We start from the raw sequence: 19,556 nt of genomic DNA, 5'->3' as shown, positions 1-19,556 counted from the left end.
GATTTTTTAAATTTGAAAATTACCCAACATTAATTTATCAAATGGAGTTAGCAAGCTGAAATTTACTTCGCAGACTACATGGCGGTTTCAATAGTTTTGAAGCTTCATATTTCAATCGTCATACAACCTTTCAAAAAGTTGCTGGAGGCTCCATAATAATGGAGTATAGAGTAAATTTCAGCTTTCCATCTCCATTTTTGATGAAATTTTGTGAAAATTTAAAGTTTCAAAAATCTGCTGGAGGTTTTAGGAATTTTCAAAAAGTCGCTGGAGGCTCCAAAACGACTTGAAATTCACCAGCAGTCAACTTCGTATAGCGTAAAGAAATTAGTTTGCAGAATTAATTTCGACTCTCCATCTTGGTTTGATAAAATTTTGGGGAAATTTCAAATTTCAAAACTCTACTGGAGGCTCCAGTAATTTTCAAAAAAGTTGTTGGAGGGTCTAAAATGCCTTGAAATCCACCTGAAGTCGTCTTCAGAGGCTGTTAAAAATGGAGTATAGAGTAAATTTCAGCTTTCCATCTCCATTTGATGAAATTTTGTAAAAATTTAAAGTTTCAAAAATCTGCTGGAGGTTTCAGGAATTTTCAAGAAGTCGCTGGAGGTTCCAAAACGACTTGAAATTCACCTGCAGTACTTCGTAGCGTACTGAAATTAGTTTTTAGAATAAATTTCAGCTTTACAACTCAAAATTTGATGGAATTTTGTGGGAATTTCGAGTTTCAAAAATCTGCTGGAGGCTCCAGAACTGCTCAAAGCGGGTTGAAACCGTTTCCAATCGATTTGGCATGTCGGAAATAGGGTATATCCCAAACTTCAGCTCTCTTGGTCAATTTGGTGAAATTTTGATTTTTTCCCTCATTTTTGGCCTAAATTGGATTTTCAAAAATTCACCAAAAATCGAAAAACGCACTTAAGCACTTGAAATTTTGACAGGTGATAAATTTTTGCATGATCTTTCGATCTACCTTTGTAAAGTTTGAAAAAGTTCGTGCAAGTCCTATATTAAAACGCAAAATCTGCGATTTAGTCTGACCTGTCAATCAAAATGGCCGCCATTTTGTAAGTAAGGCCAACTTTTTTTTTGGCAACTTTGCTTTAAAATGTTCCTTAGGATGTCCCCTTCAAGAAAAAAGTTGTCCCGGAGGATCGGCGGGGGGGGGGGGGGGGTGCAATTACTCCTTTTGTCATATGCCGGACTATTATTGATAAATTGATCAAATATCATCAAAGTGGAATAAAATTTGTACTACTTTCATGTTCCAATTATTTGTGTTGTGCAGTCATGACACGCGAAATGCTACCAAATCAGTCAGTGATAAAAGCGATAATATTAAACGGAATTTTTTTGTACTGTTTATCTGATAGAAAACAATGAAAGAATGTCGGGAAAAGTTGATAATTTGAGAATCTCTGCATTAGGATAAGGAAAGATTAGGTAGATATTTCACATCCCGTTATTTTACAAAATCAACGATAAAAACATCGAATTCCATACCGACGTCATACCTATTCCACAAACAACATTATTCAAGTTCATGAAATCTCTGTATTCGTCATTTAATCTCGTTGCAATATCAAATTTAATTTTGATATCACTACAGTTGTGAGATTATTTGATTTTTAAAGCAGTGCATAGATTATAAATTGACAAAATAGTAGTATGTTGATACCGCATGCCAGTTTTTGAGAAAATATTATTGACAATAATGAAAGTCAGACCTAAAATAGAACTGAATATTGCCAAAGTTTGATGAAATTTGTGAAATTGAAACGAACTTGGATTTGATTGCTTGAAGCGCCACCTAACATTTTGAAATTCGAGTTAAATGTGTCCATAATGAAGAGAACGAGGAGCAAAAAAAAATCATACGCGAAGGTGATTCATGAGAAACTTCTAATAACTTTTATGAATCCAGAATCACAAATCACAGATAAAAAAATAATTCAAATTGAATCATAAAAATCTGTTACGACTTTTGCAGTTGCAAATTCGCGAATTTTATTTTTAAATAAAAATAAAAAAATACGTTTTGATGCGAATTGTTAGGTAGAAATATTCGGCTGTAAAATTACGACTATTTTAGCGAATACAAGTGTATTTCGCCAAATCTCGCGATATTTACTGGCTGTGTCCAGTTCTAAAGAAAAATACGCGGCTATGTTAGAATTTAAGCGTTAAATTTTCGTTTCCGTCATTGTATACGTTTAGGGTTATTACTCCTTGAATTTTTGATGCGAAAACATCTACGTTTGTTAAGTTAATACGTTATGTACGACGAATTTATGTTTTGAATTTTTTTATTGAAATTTTTTTATTTAAATAAATTTCTATTTGTTTGAATTGGAAAGTCTATCCACGTCCATTAATCGATTTCATCGATTGTTTCTTGGTACGTTACAAGTGTAAACGTTAGATGGTAGCACGAGCTAAGGTTCATTGACCTTCCGATCCGATTTCAAGTTCGTTATTGTCGTTTCCGTAAATGTTGAGTGCGAGTTTGGGCACTAGTTCGACAAAAAACGAGTCCGATTCCGAATTGAGCAAAGTGCAAGCGATTCCAACAACGAAATGAATGGTACGAATGGTGAAAGGAAATTTTGGCTCACGATGACAAATTTTCTATCCACAAAACGACAACGAATTTTGGTTTATGAATTTCGAAAAGCAGCGACAACGAACGTGATTTTAATTGATGGTAACAACGGTAATTTTTGGTTGATACGGTAGCGTAAAATTTAGGTTCACGATGACGACGAATTGTAATGCGCGACGACGTAATTCTAAACGATGATATCGGTGGTGTATTTTGAAAATGATGAAAAGCAGTTGTTGGTCCAATGGTTAGCGGCGACGGTAGCAGAAATGATCCGAATACGAGATTTGGAACAATGGTGACGATTACGAGCAGCCCAGACAGAACTGAACGATTATTTGATACAGTCCAATGTGATGGTGGGAAATGAATTCGAGCTGAGATGAATGATGTATCATTGAAATACATGTCATCAGGTATTTTCAAATTGAAAAACGAAAAGTACGTGAGTCACAATAAGGTGAATTTAATTTATTCAACGAATTCGAATTATTATTTATTACGCGATTTTGTAAACGATTTAAATTTAGAAAACGGTTTAATTTTAGAAAGTGATTTTAAAAATACTAAATTCAAATCAGGTGATTTGAAATTGAAAGTAGGTAGGAATAACGTAAATGTTTTTGCGAAAATAGAAACGGTTTTGTAGAAAGCTCCATTGGAGGGGCGGCATCAAACGTGAATAATTTTGATAATTGTTTGGTGAACGAAATTTTAAAAAATTGACAAAGAATACGATCATGTGTTGAAAGTGATACGAAAAATGAAAAACGATAGTAGTAAACGAGTAAAACAGTTTGTAAAAGGGTCTTGAATTTGAAATGACCACTGTTGATAATTGTGTAAAAATGAGAAAAGAAAATTGTGATTTATTTGAGTAACGATCCTAATAATTTATTATCAGGTAATGATGCGTGGAAGAGTGAAGTTAACGATTTGTTTACAATTTCGAAAATGATAAGCGATATTTGCGTTAATGTGACTACAGTAGGAAATGAAAATAAAAACTAATGTGAAGTAGTGAAAAGCTCCATCGAAGGGAGGGTATTTTCAAATGTTGTCGATGTCGCTTTGGGTTTAGACCTACTTAAAAAAAAATCAGAATTCGAAGGAGAAAACCTTATAAAAAAATCAGAATTCGAAGGAGAAAACCTTATAAAAAAATCAGAATTCGAAGGAGAAAACCTTTTAAAAAAATCAGAAAACGATTCCTGTGTGGAAAATAACTGTCCTGTGTGGAAAATAACTGTCCTGTGTGGAAAATAACTGTGGTAAGGAGAAAACCTTTTAAAAAAATCAGAAAACGATTCCTGTGTGGAAAACGATTCCTGTGTGGAAAACGATTCCTGTGTGGAAAATAACTCCTGTGAGGATAACAAAACGATTCTGGTGTGTAAAAATACGAGTACAATGTGTGCTAATTTTATATTGCACAATTACGTAAATGAATGTGAATTTCAAATTTTGGTTAACGAATTAAAACGAGATACTTTCAATTCAGTAGAATTAAATGATGATCAAATGGTCAATCTACTGATGACTCGATTTTCATCAAACTTTGTGTCGATGAAATTTTCTATAAATGATGTACCGAGTGGTACAACCAACATGAACAATTTAAACGTTAATCTGAATGTTGTAAGCTTGGAAACAGTACACGATTTAGGAATGTATTCGATTTTCGGAAATGAGTTATCAAATGATACTCATTTGTACAAACGAGAATTTGTAAACTGTAAAACGAATTTTGGTACTTACAGAATTCTAAAAGTGATCTGTAGTGATCACTCAATCTTTGATTTGATAAACGGTGATTTTGGTAAATGTGATCTAAAAGAGATCGAAATATTCGTTGATGTAATGATCATTACAACCAAATGAGATACTCCCTCACATGAACGATATCTCATAGAAGATTTATTTTGGAAATTTAAGGTACTTGATTGTTTTGAGATTTCGGTAATGATGATAAGTAAACTTACGATAATTGAAGTTGATTTTCATAGCTCACTTGAACTATTGATCGAATGTATTTTTGTTCAAAGTACAGGTATATTTTTTTCTGAACTAAATTGCTTTGTGCAAATTTTCTGATTACGATTTTAACAAATAAAACAATGCGAATATTTGGTGAATATTTCATAACGATGGTATGCGATATTGGTTAATAAACATGTACGTATCTCTAAATAATTTATATTTTATTATAAACTAACAAATTTATGATCAATTGTACGTTTTCGTGATCTTTTGTAGAATTTAAAATACTGATTGTTTATTTACGAATACGTTATCACGCGCCTCTTGTTTAGTTACGTTTTTGTGTTGCCAGCTTTACATTCATGTGATTGTAAATCTGAGGGGGAGTGTTACGACTTTTGCAGTTGCAAATTCGCGAATTTTATTTTTAAATAAAAATAAAAAAATACGTTTTGATGCGAATTGTTAGGTAGAAATATTCGGCTGTAAAATTACGACTATTTTAGCGAATACAAGTGTATTTCGCCAAATCTCGCGATATTTACTGGCTGTGTCCAGTTCTAAAGAAAAATACGCGGCTATGTTAGAATTTAAGCGTTAAATTTTCGTTTCCGTCATTGTATACGTTTAGGGTTATTACTCCTTGAATTTTTGATGCGAAAACATCTACGTTTGTTAAGTTAATACGTTATGTACGACGAATTTATGTTTTGAATTTTTTTATTGAAATTTTTTTATTTAAATAAATTTCTATTTGTTTGAATTGGAAAGTCTATCCACGTCCATTAATCGATTTCATCGATTGTTTCTTGGTACGTTACAAGTGTAAACGTTAGAAAATCAATCAGAATAGATTCAGTCCATGTATGTATACAAAATGATGCGACCACGAAGAGTTTACAATTACCAATTTTTTTAAGAAGGGGAAGAGCTTCATACGAGGATGCCAACATTTTTTGAAGGATCGAGAAACGTTTTCCTTTTGAAAATGGAATTATGATAAATCTGACACAGAAATGGGTAATTTTCAAAAAAAAATCAACAACTTTGATTCGTGCCAACTTCAGACGGCTCCCAACAAAGATACAAAATGGATGGGAATGTTGGTCTCCTTCTATGATTTTCCTCCAATTTGAAGAAATGAAAAATTCAGTCATTGAGGACCGAATTACTCGTAGAAAGATTCTGATCGAAAAGGAACAATTTTCACGCAATTTTTCATTCACCAACCTAATAAACCAAACCTAAACCCCTCTCTCCACGGGTGTAATAATCCTTCAATTATAAACACGCCAAAAAAAAATTAATTTTTTTTTCAATTTTGGGGGATGGGAGATTCATACGAGAGTATTAGCATTGTTTGAGGGATCGAGGAAGATTTTTTTTTAGAAAAGGGGATTATTTAGGAGAATATTGATACAAAAATGAGAAATTTTGGGAAAAGTTGAATTTTTTTCGATTTTTTCCTACTTGAGGGAGGAAGACTTCTAACATTGACGCAATTTATTTTGGACTTGAGAACATTCAGCAAAAAACAGGGAATTCTTTACTCACAAAAATGCACCAACTTCAGAGCATTGGGAGCACGAAAAATCAATATTTCAGAATTACACCCACGCTATTAGACTCGTTACGAATAAGAAATCTTTCGGAAGAAATTTGAATTACATTTCGACAGAAAGATTTCGAAAATTAAAGACAGAAGTAATAAAGGTTTATAAATTGAGAATAATATACGAGACGAAAGAGACGAACGAATGTGAAAATTCGATAACAATTACGCGACCGTATCTGTTCTCCGAGTTGATAATTTGGCAAAAAATTACGAAAATTACGAATCGGCCACAGCTCGATGTTTCAGCACACCATTTTGTCCTTTTCGAAGCAATTTTACTGGTGCGCCAGTTTCGGTTTATTAAATTACAAACGTTAATAGCACAGCGCGACTTGGAACATTTTGTGCAATATCAAAGTTTAACGCTGAACAAATATCACTTTTAGGAAATACGTAGGTACTTTTCATCCTAAAAATTTAGAGTCGAAGACCTCGTTTTTGTCCCTTGCGGATTTCAGACTAGTTTGAATTCCTAATTTCTATTTTTAATGTTTCAGGTGCCTATAAAGACCTCTTTTTCGAGATCTGGCGGATTTCTTTGGAAAATTCGAGACTCTAAAAAAATTGATTTCTTTATTTGTATCAAGTTTGGGCCTCGAATGTGATTTTAAATTCGATCGTGAACAATTTTTCTGGAGTTTAAGGCATCAGCATGAATGATCATTCAATTTTTTTCATGTACGTTTTTATGTATAATTTTTCAGTAGGCGACTTCCACCTTTTTTGACTGATCCACACTTTTCTTATAAAAATATGCAAGGATGTACTTCTCGTCCAACAATTTTCAAACTTGTAATATGATCTGTTAAATTAGATCAGCGTACAACGTAGTTAAGTAATAGGTACCAGGGTACGTACCTACATGAAGTTTGCAATTATTGCGAATTTAAGTATCGCCAGTTTTTCGCAATATAAATTGAATTTTTACCAAATATGATCAAATTACACCCAACTTTCAGATGTCTACGGTTAGATAAAAGATAAGTAGGTACATAAGGGCATCCCATACGTGAGAAAACTGCAACTTAGTACATCACTTCTTAGATAGATACCAAGTTTATATTTTTCCCAAGATAAACTACTACCTGTGTTTACATAAAAGTGAAAAGTGTCGGTGACATTTCAAGGCACTACAAATTACTGCCATCGTATGAAAAAGTTACATCTCTAAAGATGACAATTATACGAAGAAGCAGCGCGTTAATTTGCGAGTGTCAAGTCACACAGCGAGCTTCTCGAGCCACGATGGGCAAATAAAAATTATTTTGAAATTGTTAGTAAGTAATACTTGTTAGCTGGATAATTCTTCGAGTAGGTACCGAAGCGCGAAGCAAGAAAAATATTAAAATTGAATTACACGTTGTTTTTACCGTTTTCCCGCCGGCTTGAAAAGTTTTTTAAACCTGTTAACAAGTTGACTCTACATCAGTCTGGATGGCGTGTTCTTATTACCAAGACCAATCTATCTAGCAAAGCAACTACCGAGCTACATATACTTGAAAAGAAAATGAAATTCTATTCAATTTCTCAACAAGTCGCTTGTACTACAAATTGAAAATTGTCAAATTAAATTATACGAGTATTTCTTTATTTTTTAATTGAACGCGTAAGTATATAACTTTCAACTGGGTACCTTATACTCTTTAGTCATTTATGATGTTGAAAATTAATAAAACATGAAATATACTCGCGATACAGTGTTACCTAATATGTACCTAATACCCCTACACGTAGATAAGTATTAAAATTCAGATACTTAGCATCACTATCGTCGCATCGTTTTGCAAATTTTCCACCATCGTCGCATTCCTTTCCTTTTACTTTTCGACTAAACAAAGCTACAGGCAACTTTTCAAACCATTCCATTCAAATCTTATATGTATTATGTACCTATAGTACTCGTAACAATACACCGTGTCGTTCTCCATTTATAGTGGGTGCTCCCAACAACGTGAAATTTTCAATCTAATTACACGATTCATTGGTATCGCATATTAATCTTTCTCGTATGTATGTACCTCTATCTACCTACTCAATTACCTATATACCTATACCTTCTCAGTTCTGTTCTCTCAAATGTCATTCAAATTCGAAAACGAACGAAGACTTCGTATTTCACAACGTATTACTCATTATTATAGCCTGATTTCGTTACAAGAAAGGTATCCAAATTAGCAGACAAAATTTTCGAATCGCGCAACGATTCAATTCAGAAATGTGCCAAACGGAGGGGTGAGCTGAGAGACCACCACTTCCTCGCCTTTGAATTTTTGGGGAAAAGTTGGGAAATCTGGGAAAAAATTGTCTAAGCAGGCAAAATCAAATTACCAAAAACCACGAAATTTAGATCTTGAATTATAAATTTTCAAAAGTTTTCGCCCTCGCTTCGCTCAGGCCAGATCACTTTCATTTTTTCGTCTCTTCGACCAAAATTAGAAAGTAAAAAAATTGACTTTTCACATCAAAAATAATATTGTTTTACTTGGAGTTTTCCAACAAAAAAAAAGCTCCAATGCATTCCAGTCAAAACTGCCAGAAAGCCTCAACATCCACTTAAATATCAAAAAAAAGTCATATGTACTTTTCTCCGAAAACTCGAAAACAATAATTTCTACATTTAGCCTCATTCATACTTTCAAAACATAATTATAATTTTCTGAAACACTAAAAATTGCTAGCAGGCTTGAAAACCAACTTTTTCCATAATTAAAAATTTAAAAATGATGTTGTTTTACATACGTTTTGAATTATCAATTATTCAAATTTTAAAATCATCGTTTTTGAGCATTTAAAATTATTCGACATTTTTGTTTCTACTAACTTCGTCTTCTAAAATTTTCTCGAGCCGCATCTGGCTCATTAGCATGAAAAGTACTGCAGGGGAGGGATGGAGAAATTTCTGATAAGAACTAAGTAACCTGATGAAACCGAAGGACTAGTGAACGTGAACGGAAAGGAGGAAGAGAAACAACGCCGTACTGGACTGATTTTTAAAAAAAAAAAAGTACCTAACATTGTAACCGAATAAAATAGAAAAAATGAATAATATCGACTTTTTTGTGTATTAATTCAATTTTAAAATAGATTTAAAAACACGAAAGAATTATTTTTTCATGCGCCAAACTATTCACAAAACTTTATAAAACGTGAAAAACATCTGAGATTTTTGCTCAATATTCTAGGATTTGTTTTTCATCAAAATTGAAGAAAATGGGGGATTTTTGAAAATAAAAAAATAGCAACACTGCAACTCTCAGGCTGATGCAAGAATGAGAATTCTGAATCGTATGCCATTCAAAGAACATCTTTCAGTCAGTGATGTGTGATTAGTTAACTTCAGTGTTTAAAATTTACATTAAAGTGCATCTTTTCCAGAATTTTCGTGAATAAGCTAACAAAACACAAGAAAAAATGTTCGCACTGAATTCTAAGTTGTTCAAAAAAGAAAACCGTAAGTCTATTAAACATAATTATACATACACATACGAAAAGTAAATGATAACTGATAAGATAGAATAACTCTTACAAGTTTCATTGTTTCATTTTATTCATGTTTTTGATGAAATGTTTTACATGTACTTACTTTACTTACATACAAATAATACATAAAATAATGCAAAACGCAAAATAAGTAGAATTCGAAGCAAACCATTTTTTAGTGTTGTCAATTATCATTTCGTTGATAAAAATTTAATATTTTCGATCCTGCAATCCTTAATCCTTGTCAGGTTTGTCACAACGAAAATCCCAAAATTGCAAATAGCGCTACCTGCGCGCACAGTTCTGGTAAACCTGTTTTTTGCATGATGTCATCTGGACTTTTGACAAATATCCCTCATTCCTCTCATTCCCACTTCGGTTTCGGAACCGAAATGAATGATTATTGATTTACCTACTCGCAGCTGTGTGTTTGACTGTTTGTCCTCCTAACGGAGAATAAAAAGGCTTCTTAAGGGAAGAATTTCCATTTTTTAAATGTCTAGTTGGCCTAGTGTCAAGGACAAGATCAAGAATTCATTGCAATTTTTTTTAAAGAGAACTTTTTGAACTCGCATTCTTCAGTTTAAACGAAATCAAGGTAGATCGAAATACATAGTTGACATAGTATGCCCTAAGACCCCTATAACTAAAATTTCAGATACTAAGTTCAATTTTAAATTTGTAAATTTTTGAAAATTTTAAAAATTCAAAAAATGTAATTTGTAATGGTCATTTTTTTAAAACATTTTGATGCCTGAATTTTTCTTAAAAGGTTATAGGTGGATAAGTATGGCGAATTTGCCCCCGAGAGCTTCAGGGTTGATATTTGCATGGAAGGTCGGTACCCTTCAGTACCTTCAGTCACGAAAGCTTCAGACCCCCCACCTTCCCCCGTTTTTGAGAAACCCACCCTTTTCTGAAATTACAATAAAAATTATTTTCTCAGCCCCATTTGAACCGATTTTTTTAAAGTTTTGGTATGTTGTAAACATCCATAAGAGGTATCCCCACAAAAATTTTCACCCCCCTCCCCCTATTTTGCCTTCAAAATGACGTTTTCTTATCTTTGTTTACCTGTTTTAGCGATGACCATGATTCGGCACAAAAATGGGAATAGCAATTTTATTTTAAGAGTGTTATTGACCCCTAAAAAACATATATTTTTTTCAAAAAAAATTTTTTGGTGGGTCGTGGTCAAAAATTGAAAAAACTTACAGAGGGGGTGAAAATATTTAGGGGTGTAGGTTTTTGATGCGCTGAACACGATTTTGAAGGTATTTTCACTCAAAACCTCAAAGAGGGGAAGGGGAGGGGGTAAAAACTCAAAATTTTGAAAATTTTCATGTGGGGTGTCTAAATGTAGGTTTTTTGATGCGCTGAACACGATTTTGAAGGTATTTCCACTCAAAACCCCAAATGGGGGGTAGGGGGAGGGGGTTAAAACTCAAAATTTCGAAAATTTTCATGTGGGGTGTCTAAATGTAGGGTTTTTGATACGCTGAACACGATTTTGAAGGTATTTTCACTCAAAACCCCAAATGAAGGGCAGGGAGAGGGGGTAAAAACTTAAAATTCCGAAAATTTTCATGTGAGGTGTCTAAATGTAGGTTTTTTGATGCGCTGAACATGATTTTGAAGTTATTTTCACTCAAAACCTCAAAGAGGGGAAGGGGAGGGGGTAAAAACTAAAAATTTCGAAAATTTTCATGTGGAGTGTCTAAATGTAGGTTTTTTGATGCGCTGAACACGATTTTGAAGGTATTTTCACGCAAAACCTCGAAGATGTGGCAGCGGAGGGGTGTGGATGAGAGTGACATAAAATTGTACTTCATATTCGTGTTTGGGGTATTTGATTCATGGGACTGAGAAAATAATTTTTATTGTAATTTCAGAAAAGGGGTGGTTCTCAAAAAGGGGGGGGGTCTCGGAGTCTGAAACTTTCTTGACTGAAGGTGCTCAACCTTTCATGCAAATATCAACCCTGAAGCTCTTGGGAACAAATTCGCATACTTATCCACCCATAGCCTTTGGTTCACAGTGCTCGTTCATCAAAAATTTAAAAATCGCCCGTCCTTAATACCTACTCAGTACAGCTTTTTAGAATTTTTCAAATTTTCAAAATTTCGTCAAAAATCTAAAAATGTGTGTACATACTTTGGGCACCTTTTGAAAACCTAAGAAAGTTCACATCAATGAAAGACGCATGTATCATTAGTAAGTACGTTTAAAACAACAACAAAAAAATCCATGATTTAAAATTTTCCTCGCAAAGAAGACTATAATTTTAACTCCCAATTTTTTGCATGGAAAATGGACGAAATTTGAATTTACAAAAATTTATTCGAATTTCAAAGCCTAGAAAGAACAAATATTGAACTCCTCATTTCGATTGTGTAAAAAATCTCATTCTCTTTTTACCTTATCCTTTGTTAAAATTATGGTTTCTTTTTGACTTGCATATAATGCTTCATTTATTTTCAGGTACATATAACCCGTATCGAGATAAACTTGAAAAAATGTCGATTCCCGCTAAAATTATCGACACTCTGGAGGATATTTTTAAAACAGGTGTGAATTATTTCTTACATCAATAAAATAATGTAATATTCATACTTAAGCTCGCACACATTTTCTGATCATTTGCACTGTTTCTATTACAGAAAAGTTCTCTTATTTAGATCTCGACATCAGAGTTTTGTTTCTACTCCAGTACGTAAATCCTGTGCACGTTCATGATGTGTCCGATTTATTGAAAAATTTGAATTTAGATAACCATGTTCAACGGATTCGTATAGAAATGTTTGATAAAATTCAACCGTATTCGTACTGCGATCTTGGAGATTTGAAGAAGGTACCTCCCAGCGCTAAGCCGAAAGGGGATTTATTCGGACCCCGTTGGCATCTCATCGATGTAAGTTTGTCATTATGTTTGAAGATTTCAAAACAATTACATATTGGGATGTTGTTTGTCATCTTTATGGGTGTTTTTTTCTCGAACAAAATTTTCTCACTCCAGACGAGGAATTTCCATTCAGTGCGAAAGGAAGAAATTCTAAAAAGACCACTAAAAACATGATATACCAAAAAATCACTGAAATGAAATTGCTGATCGTGAAATTCTGGATTAGAAAATGTAATTGAAAATTTTATGGTAGACACATTACACTTTTTTCTGCCTCTAAAAACAAATTTAAAAATTCAAATCGGAAATGTTTTCGACTAATTTGAACACAACGCGGACAGGAATCCGGTGTTGAGTTTCAATTTCGATAATTTCTGTTTTGATTTAATTTAGGAATTAGTGATGTTAGAAAAAGGGACACTGGAGATTACAACTACCTACAGAGCATTTGGCGTATCACCTCACTTATTACTTCCCGGACAAGATTGCACGGTAAGATAGAACTCAGTATTACGAGTATTTACCATGTGACTAAATTCATTAATTATTGACTTCCTTTTTTGTGTAGATTATTTGCAATAACTTGCCATTCGATTCCTACGAAGACGAAGTATTCTTGTTGTTCGAAACATTTGGGAAAGTACATAGCGTTGAAATTTTGATGAATGAAGAAAAAAACGAAACCTCTGGTGTAGCTACGATTACATATGCGACTAAAGAAGAAGCCTCGACTGCCATCGAAAAGGTTCGCGCATTTTTTCCTCATTACGTAATTATGTTTTCGTTTCAACAGGTTTGTACTTGGGGGAGGGAGTTTGGGTCCAGATTTTTTTTCAAAAGGGAGTGAACGACTCTTCCAATCCTACAGGAAGAAAAAAAAGTAGGATAGGATATGTTCAGAGGAATGAAAATTAATAAATCATTTTAAAAAATTGAAATTTTTTGAAAGTAGGTATACCTATTACTTACACAGTAATTGCGGAGAGAATTCAAGATCAAAATTAGTCTAAATTATTTTCATCTTCCTCGTGGATAATATTTAGTTTGGTTTTTATTTCCAACTACACAGATGAACGGGTATGAAATCAGAAAAAACCAACGAATCGAAGTGAGAAAATTTAACCACAAAGCTAACTTCATTCTGTACGATATTACATCTAGTACAACTCAAACTGATGTCATCAAACGAATGGGTCCACTATTAGGTTTGTAATGCACTCATCACCTCATGAGGGAAGTATTCCAACCAGCACAAAAATTTTCGAACCGGACACAGAGGAAACGAAAGGAGGATCCCAAAATACACCTTCAGCGACAATTTTAGGAGCTGAAATTCATCTTTCAAATTTTGGCGAATTTTGAGAATTCAAATTTGGCCCATTTCTAACGAAAAAAAAAATCGAAAATTTAAAATGACACAAGAGGCTGAAATTTAGTTTGTGTTCTATTTGTAGACCAGCTGACGAGTCGACTGATGATGGTTTTGAACAGTTCTGAAGCTTCCAGCGAATTTTTAGATTCTTCAGTTTTCGCAACAAAAAAAAATATGCATTGTGTCCAAATCGATCGACAGATTTCATTTTTAGTCCAATCGCAGCATTTTTTGAAAACTGGAGAATCCAAAAACTTCGATCGCCAATCGAATCGAAATTTTGAAAATAGGATACAAATCACATTTCAGCTTTCTAGATTTATTTTATCAAATTTTGATTTTTTTTCATCAAATTAAGTGCTCCAAACTTGAATTCTTAAAAATTCGCAAAAAATTAAAAAATGAATTTCAGCGCCTGAAATATTTGTAGGTGGTGTATTTTGGAGACTTTTTTTGGATTCTTCTCTGTTCGATTTGAAAATTTTTAAGGCAAGTTGGGATACTTTCCTCGTTAGTAAGTAATTCATTTAATAAGATTCTTATGCAGTTTTCATGGCAGACAGTTTGTTTACTTGTTTTGTAAATCAAAGGTAACAAGATCAACCCACGAAAATGTGTTACGTTCTATAAATATGGTGGCAACAAAGGACTAGTACCAGCAACACCACGAAACTTCGCACTTGTGAAGCTATTCAACGAACATACAATAGTAATGCCGGCAAACATAGGGAAAAAATGGGAAGACGAAGGATTTGTAGGTTAGTATATAATTCTATTCGATTTCCAGGTTAATTTTTTCGCCCCAATTGAATTATTTCTTGCATAGACCTTGAATCCTTGATGTCAGATAGGGCCATAAAGGTTCAATTCTGCTTCATGTTTTAATTCAGATATTTCTCAATTATTTTCACAGTTCTTCGATCGTCAGTGATGAGCCCACGTGACTGTCAAAATTTACACCCTGGTTTGCAGATACGTTTTTGTGGTAAGCACATATGTATTATTTATCATTAGATATTCATGAGGTGAGGAGGGATGTATGCAGTAGTAAAAATTTAATTTGATAGATACCTTGAAAAATAACAGGAAAGGATTTTCGCTTGTTTTTTTTTTCTCAAAAAAGACGGACAAAGGTTGAAAAAAATGAAAAATTGTGGATCTTTTTCTAGAATACTAGTAGATTAAAACACAGCTTATTTTGGCCAAAACGAAACATAATACTTTATTTCACTAAACGTCTTGAAAATTGGAAAATTTCTGGAACATGTAGTAACTGCAGCTAATTAGCCCCCTCCCCTGATCATGCCTTTGTACTTTGTAGATATTTATAATTTTTCTTTTTTTTCACGTTTCAAATTTTAAATTAATGTTACAGTTCTGAAGATGCTAGAAAAAATAGACCAGCTGAAAACAATGATAGAATCGAAGAAAAAAGTAACTTCCCAGGAAAAAATTTCAGCTGCGAGCAGTGAAAGTTTCCATAACGTGAGTTAGGTTACTCATATTTTGAGCAATTTTCAACATATTAGAAAAAATCGTTTTTGAATTGTAGTGTTTTGAGGGGGGGGGGGGGCTGAAAAATGTCGTCAATATTTTCAGAAAATATTCCTCGAAAGAAAAAATATCACTAAGTTAATTTTTTTCAGTATGCATATCATTCTTACGTCATCGAAGAAGGTACAGCAGACAACGAAGGAATTCAAAGCATTAAAGAAATGACTTCAGAACTATCAAGGTTAATATTTCTCATATTCTTAACAATTTTACAAACCGTAAAAACCAAGTACATACCAATTATAGGTGATGATAAAATTTTTTCTGGCTTACAGCAAACACCTAACCGAAAAAGAGCTGAAAAACATGAACGCCACTTTGGGAGTACGCGAATGCGGTGATTACAGAAAATCTCACGTAGGAATATTTCTTCATGGAGAATGGTCCCATGGCACGCCACCCGAAAAAATTGCCGAAGAAATGGATCAATTATTTAGTTCATTGAGTACCAAAACACCTTCGTCAACAAACTCGACAATAATCTCGGCCGCAACATTTTGCTTGGAATATTTAAGAATACATCCTTTCTCCGATGGAAACGGGCGTATTTCCAGGGCGATTTTCAATGTAATGCTGAGAAAATCCGATTTCCCAGCTTATGTGCGTTTTCCAGTAGAAAGATCGACGCAGTAAGAACGATTGATATAATTTGTGTAAAAAAATTTGATTGGGTAAGTAACTCTTAAATTAATTGATGTTTCTGCCTTTCAGATATTACGAATCATTGAAGATAGCTCATAAAACTGGAAATAAAAGTCTGTTTTACAAATATACGTGTGAAATTGTGATGGAGTCGTTGCAACATTACCTCTCGTTATTATAGTAATTTTGTACGAAGTCATTTTACGATTGATTTTTTTCCTCGAGCTCATTTCTTTATTTACTTTTGTAAGTTTGTAATAGAGGTGTAAATTATATTTGTTTTACCGAACTTTGAGAACATTTTTCTTAGCGTATTTGAACAAAACTTATGCATAGGTGTTAGATTCGAAGTGATTGATTAGAGATAAATCTTCACCCAAAATTCGTCTAACAAGGGAACCTCTTGAAGTGTCACATTCCGATTTGAACGGGACCGCAATTTTTGAAAACAGCATAGTCTAAAACCCCCAAAACCAAATTTTCAGCTGCCCAAGTTCATTTTTTGATTTTTGGCGAATTTCTGAAAATTCAAAATTGACTGTTTTTGGCGATTTATGTTTTTTTTTAAAAAGTACGTACTTGATCGATAAAAATGGTCAGAATAAATCCCAAAACTAATATTAATTGCCCAAATCCAAATTTCACCATTTCCAACAATTCTGGAGCCTCCAGCGCGATTTTCCAATATTTCTCCAGAATTTTGAATTTGCTCCAGAAGGCGTGAATATGAAGTTGGGCAGCTAAAAATCGAGTTATGTATTACACTCGACCTGTTTAACGAGTTCATCTACATTTGAGTCGATTTTGAGAGTGACACCTCAAAAGTGGTTTTTTGACCAGCTTTTTTCAAAATTAAAAAAATCCAAAAAATCAAAAGATGACCGTTTGTGTGGATATTTTTGAAATTCACGCGAATCGCAGTATTTTGTCCAAAACTAACCCCCAAATCCAAATTTCACCATTTCCAGCCACTCTGGAGCCTCCAGCGCTATTTTTCAATTTCTCCAGAATTTTGAATTTGCTCCAGAAGGCGTGAATATGCAGTTGGGCAGCTAAAAATCGAGTTGTGTGTTATACTCGACCTGTTTAACGAGTTTATCTACATTTGAGTCGATTTTGAGAGTGACACCTCAAAAGTGGCTTTTTAACCAGCTTTTTTCAAAATTAAAAAATCCAAATGTGACGCTCTGAGCGATACCATACCATATGTCGGCAAAATTTTTTTTCATTTTATTGTGGTTTCTGGTAGTGTTTTTCTTCCTCTTTTCAATGGTGCAAACAGATTTTCAAAATATTAAAATCTGACAAATTTGCAAAATTTCAAAGTTGCGTATTTTTTGAAATTCAAAAACCAAAATTTTGAGAAAAACGTTTTTAAAAGTTTGGGTTATTTTTGTAACATTTTTAAATTTTTTTTTTTTTTTTTTTTTTGATTTTCTTCATCTTTTACTTAATGGTTTTACATCATAATATTTTTTTTTTTGACATTTTTTTATGAAAAGCACTTTTGTAAAACCGGTTTTTCACCACTAAAACGACGTGTTTGAGATCGGTGGGTACACCCATTCCAAAGTATAGGCTTCATAGTATATGAATCGACAAAACAATTTTTTTTGATATTTTCTGACTTTTTCCATGAAAACGCGATTATCTCAAAAAAAAGTTTTCCGACTTATGGTATGGTATCGCTCAGAGCGTCACAAATAATCAAATGATAACCGTTTGTGAGGAAATTTTTGAAATTTGTGCGAATTGCTGTATTTCTTCAAGAACTAACCCCCGGAGCGCAAATTCTACTCTCTAAATTTGAAATAGTGAAATTTCACTGTTTCAAATTTAGAGAGTACCATTTCCAGCCGTTTTGGAGCGAGAGTGACACCTCAAAAAACCACTCTTGAGGTGTCACTCTCAAAATCGACTCAAATGTGGATAAACTCGTTAAACAGGTCGAGTATAATACATAACTCGATTTTTAGCTGCCCAACTTCATATTCACGCCTTCTGGAGCAAATTCAAAATTCTGGAGAAATATTGGAAAATCGCGCTGGAGGCTCCAGAATGGCTGGAAATGGTGAAATTTGGATTTAGGCAATTAATATTAGTTTTGGGATTTATTCTGACCATTTTTATTGATCAAGAACGTACTTTTTTTAAAAAAAAGTATAAATCGCCAAAAACAGTCAATAATTTTGAATTTTCAAAAATTTGCCAAAAATCGAAAAACGAACTTGGCTAGCTGAAAATTTGGTTTTGGGGGTATTAGACTATGCTCTTTCCAAAAATTGTGGTCCCGTTCAAATCGGAGTGTGACACCTCAAGAGGTTCCCTTGTAAGGATTATAAGGTAAAATAAACGTAACATTTTCAATATTTCGGATATTCTTATATATTTTGAGAACGGGGGGGGGGATAAGATTTGACTGAGGTGAACAATTATAAAAATTTTCTGATACTTTGATTTTTTCGTATTTTTTTTAAAGTAGGGGGGGGGCTCACCAGCACCAATAATTTTTCTCCAAGGAAGTTGAAAATTTCATGACGTGATTTTCTCACTCGAAGTAACAACTTTACCTAGGGGATGGGAACGAAAAAAAAAAACGAAAAAAAGTAATTTCTATCCGAGTTTAAACGCTGGCGAATTATTTAAACGACTTAGTGTTTCTTCTTTTGCGGGTTGAACTTTAATTCGACGATGTGATTTGAAAGTGTATCGCCGAAACTCGGCTGCTGCGGTAGAAATTTCGCAGTTTGATTAAAGGTATCGGATAATACGGCCAGGGCGCGACGGCGGCGGGTCGCTATCTACATTGCTTAGGTTTACCGTTCAACTTCTCATTAATGCCTTAAATTTTAAACACCTAAATGAAAGAATTGGAGAGAGAGAAAGTTTTTCCATTAGAATGAAGACTATAAGTACCTTACCTACCTATCTACTCGGATACATCTTCTGCCTACCTATCCCTTACTATTAAAGAAAGCACCATCTTCACGCGAGAGAAGAAGATGGCGGAGGAAAAAAAATATATAGAACACGCCTTAACCCGAGCTATGTTATAATTTAAACATAATTTTGATCTTATCTGGCTCGTGGTACTTTGGGCGAAGAAATGAAACCGTTTCATTTGAAACGATTTCCACTGAAATTGAATCCGTACAGTATCGGCGACGAAGGGGAGCCGAAGAGGAAGAGGCGCGAAAAAAAGTGAAATACCCCCCCGCGCAGAGAGCACCTTACAGAAAACGGTCTACCCATTAATATATACGAAATAACAAAATATTTTCAACGCTTTAAGAAATTTATTCGACGTAGTAGTGTTCAACGTTACGTTACGTTAGCTGAAAGAAAAATTCGAAAGTATACTTTTTTCTCGCGCGTTTTCTTTCTCTGTCTGTGTCTTCGTTCACCTGGCTCG

At 33.7% G+C, this 19,556-nt stretch overlaps 2 protein-coding genes across 3 annotated transcripts in view; one reads left to right on the top strand and one right to left on the bottom strand.

Annotated features, from left to right (window-relative positions):
• Positions 1-19,556, bottom strand: part of LOC135838077 (protein eva-1 homolog C) — a 537,512-nt gene that overhangs the window by 500,392 nt on the left and 17,564 nt on the right. The window lies entirely within an intron of this gene.
• Positions 9,482-16,434, top strand: LOC135838070 (protein adenylyltransferase Fic-like). The gene is made up of 12 exons (XM_065353605.1): positions 9,482-9,645; positions 12,156-12,242; positions 12,335-12,585; positions 12,970-13,068; positions 13,145-13,321; positions 13,646-13,781; positions 14,539-14,706; positions 14,862-14,933; positions 15,324-15,433; positions 15,595-15,683; positions 15,778-16,131; positions 16,214-16,434. The coding sequence occupies exons 1-12, from the start codon at positions 9,606-9,608 to the stop codon at positions 16,323-16,325; spliced, it is 1,695 nt and encodes a 564-aa protein (XP_065209677.1). The 5' UTR covers positions 9,482-9,605; the 3' UTR covers positions 16,326-16,434.

This window comes from Planococcus citri, chromosome 2, assembly GCF_950023065.1.
Source record: "Planococcus citri chromosome 2, ihPlaCitr1.1, whole genome shotgun sequence".
NCBI classification, from domain to species: Eukaryota; Metazoa; Arthropoda; class Insecta; order Hemiptera; family Pseudococcidae; genus Planococcus; species Planococcus citri.
Note: the sequence above shows the minus strand (reverse complement) of the source record. Positions and strands in the feature narration are given on the sequence as shown.

What these genes read in the sequence shown, in the direction of transcription:
- LOC135838070 (XM_065353605.1), top strand. Translation starts at nt 9,606, where the DNA reads ATGTTCGCACTGAATTCTAAGTTGTTCAAAAAAGAAAACC. An exon ending in GCAGTGAAAGTTTCCATAAC is followed by an intron (nt 15,434 to 15,594) that starts GTGAGTTAGGTT and finishes AATTTTTTTCAG; the next exon opens with TATGCATATCATTCTTACGT. An exon ending in ATGACTTCAGAACTATCAAG is followed by an intron (nt 15,684 to 15,777) that starts GTTAATATTTCT and finishes TCTGGCTTACAG; the next exon opens with CAAACACCTAACCGAAAAAG.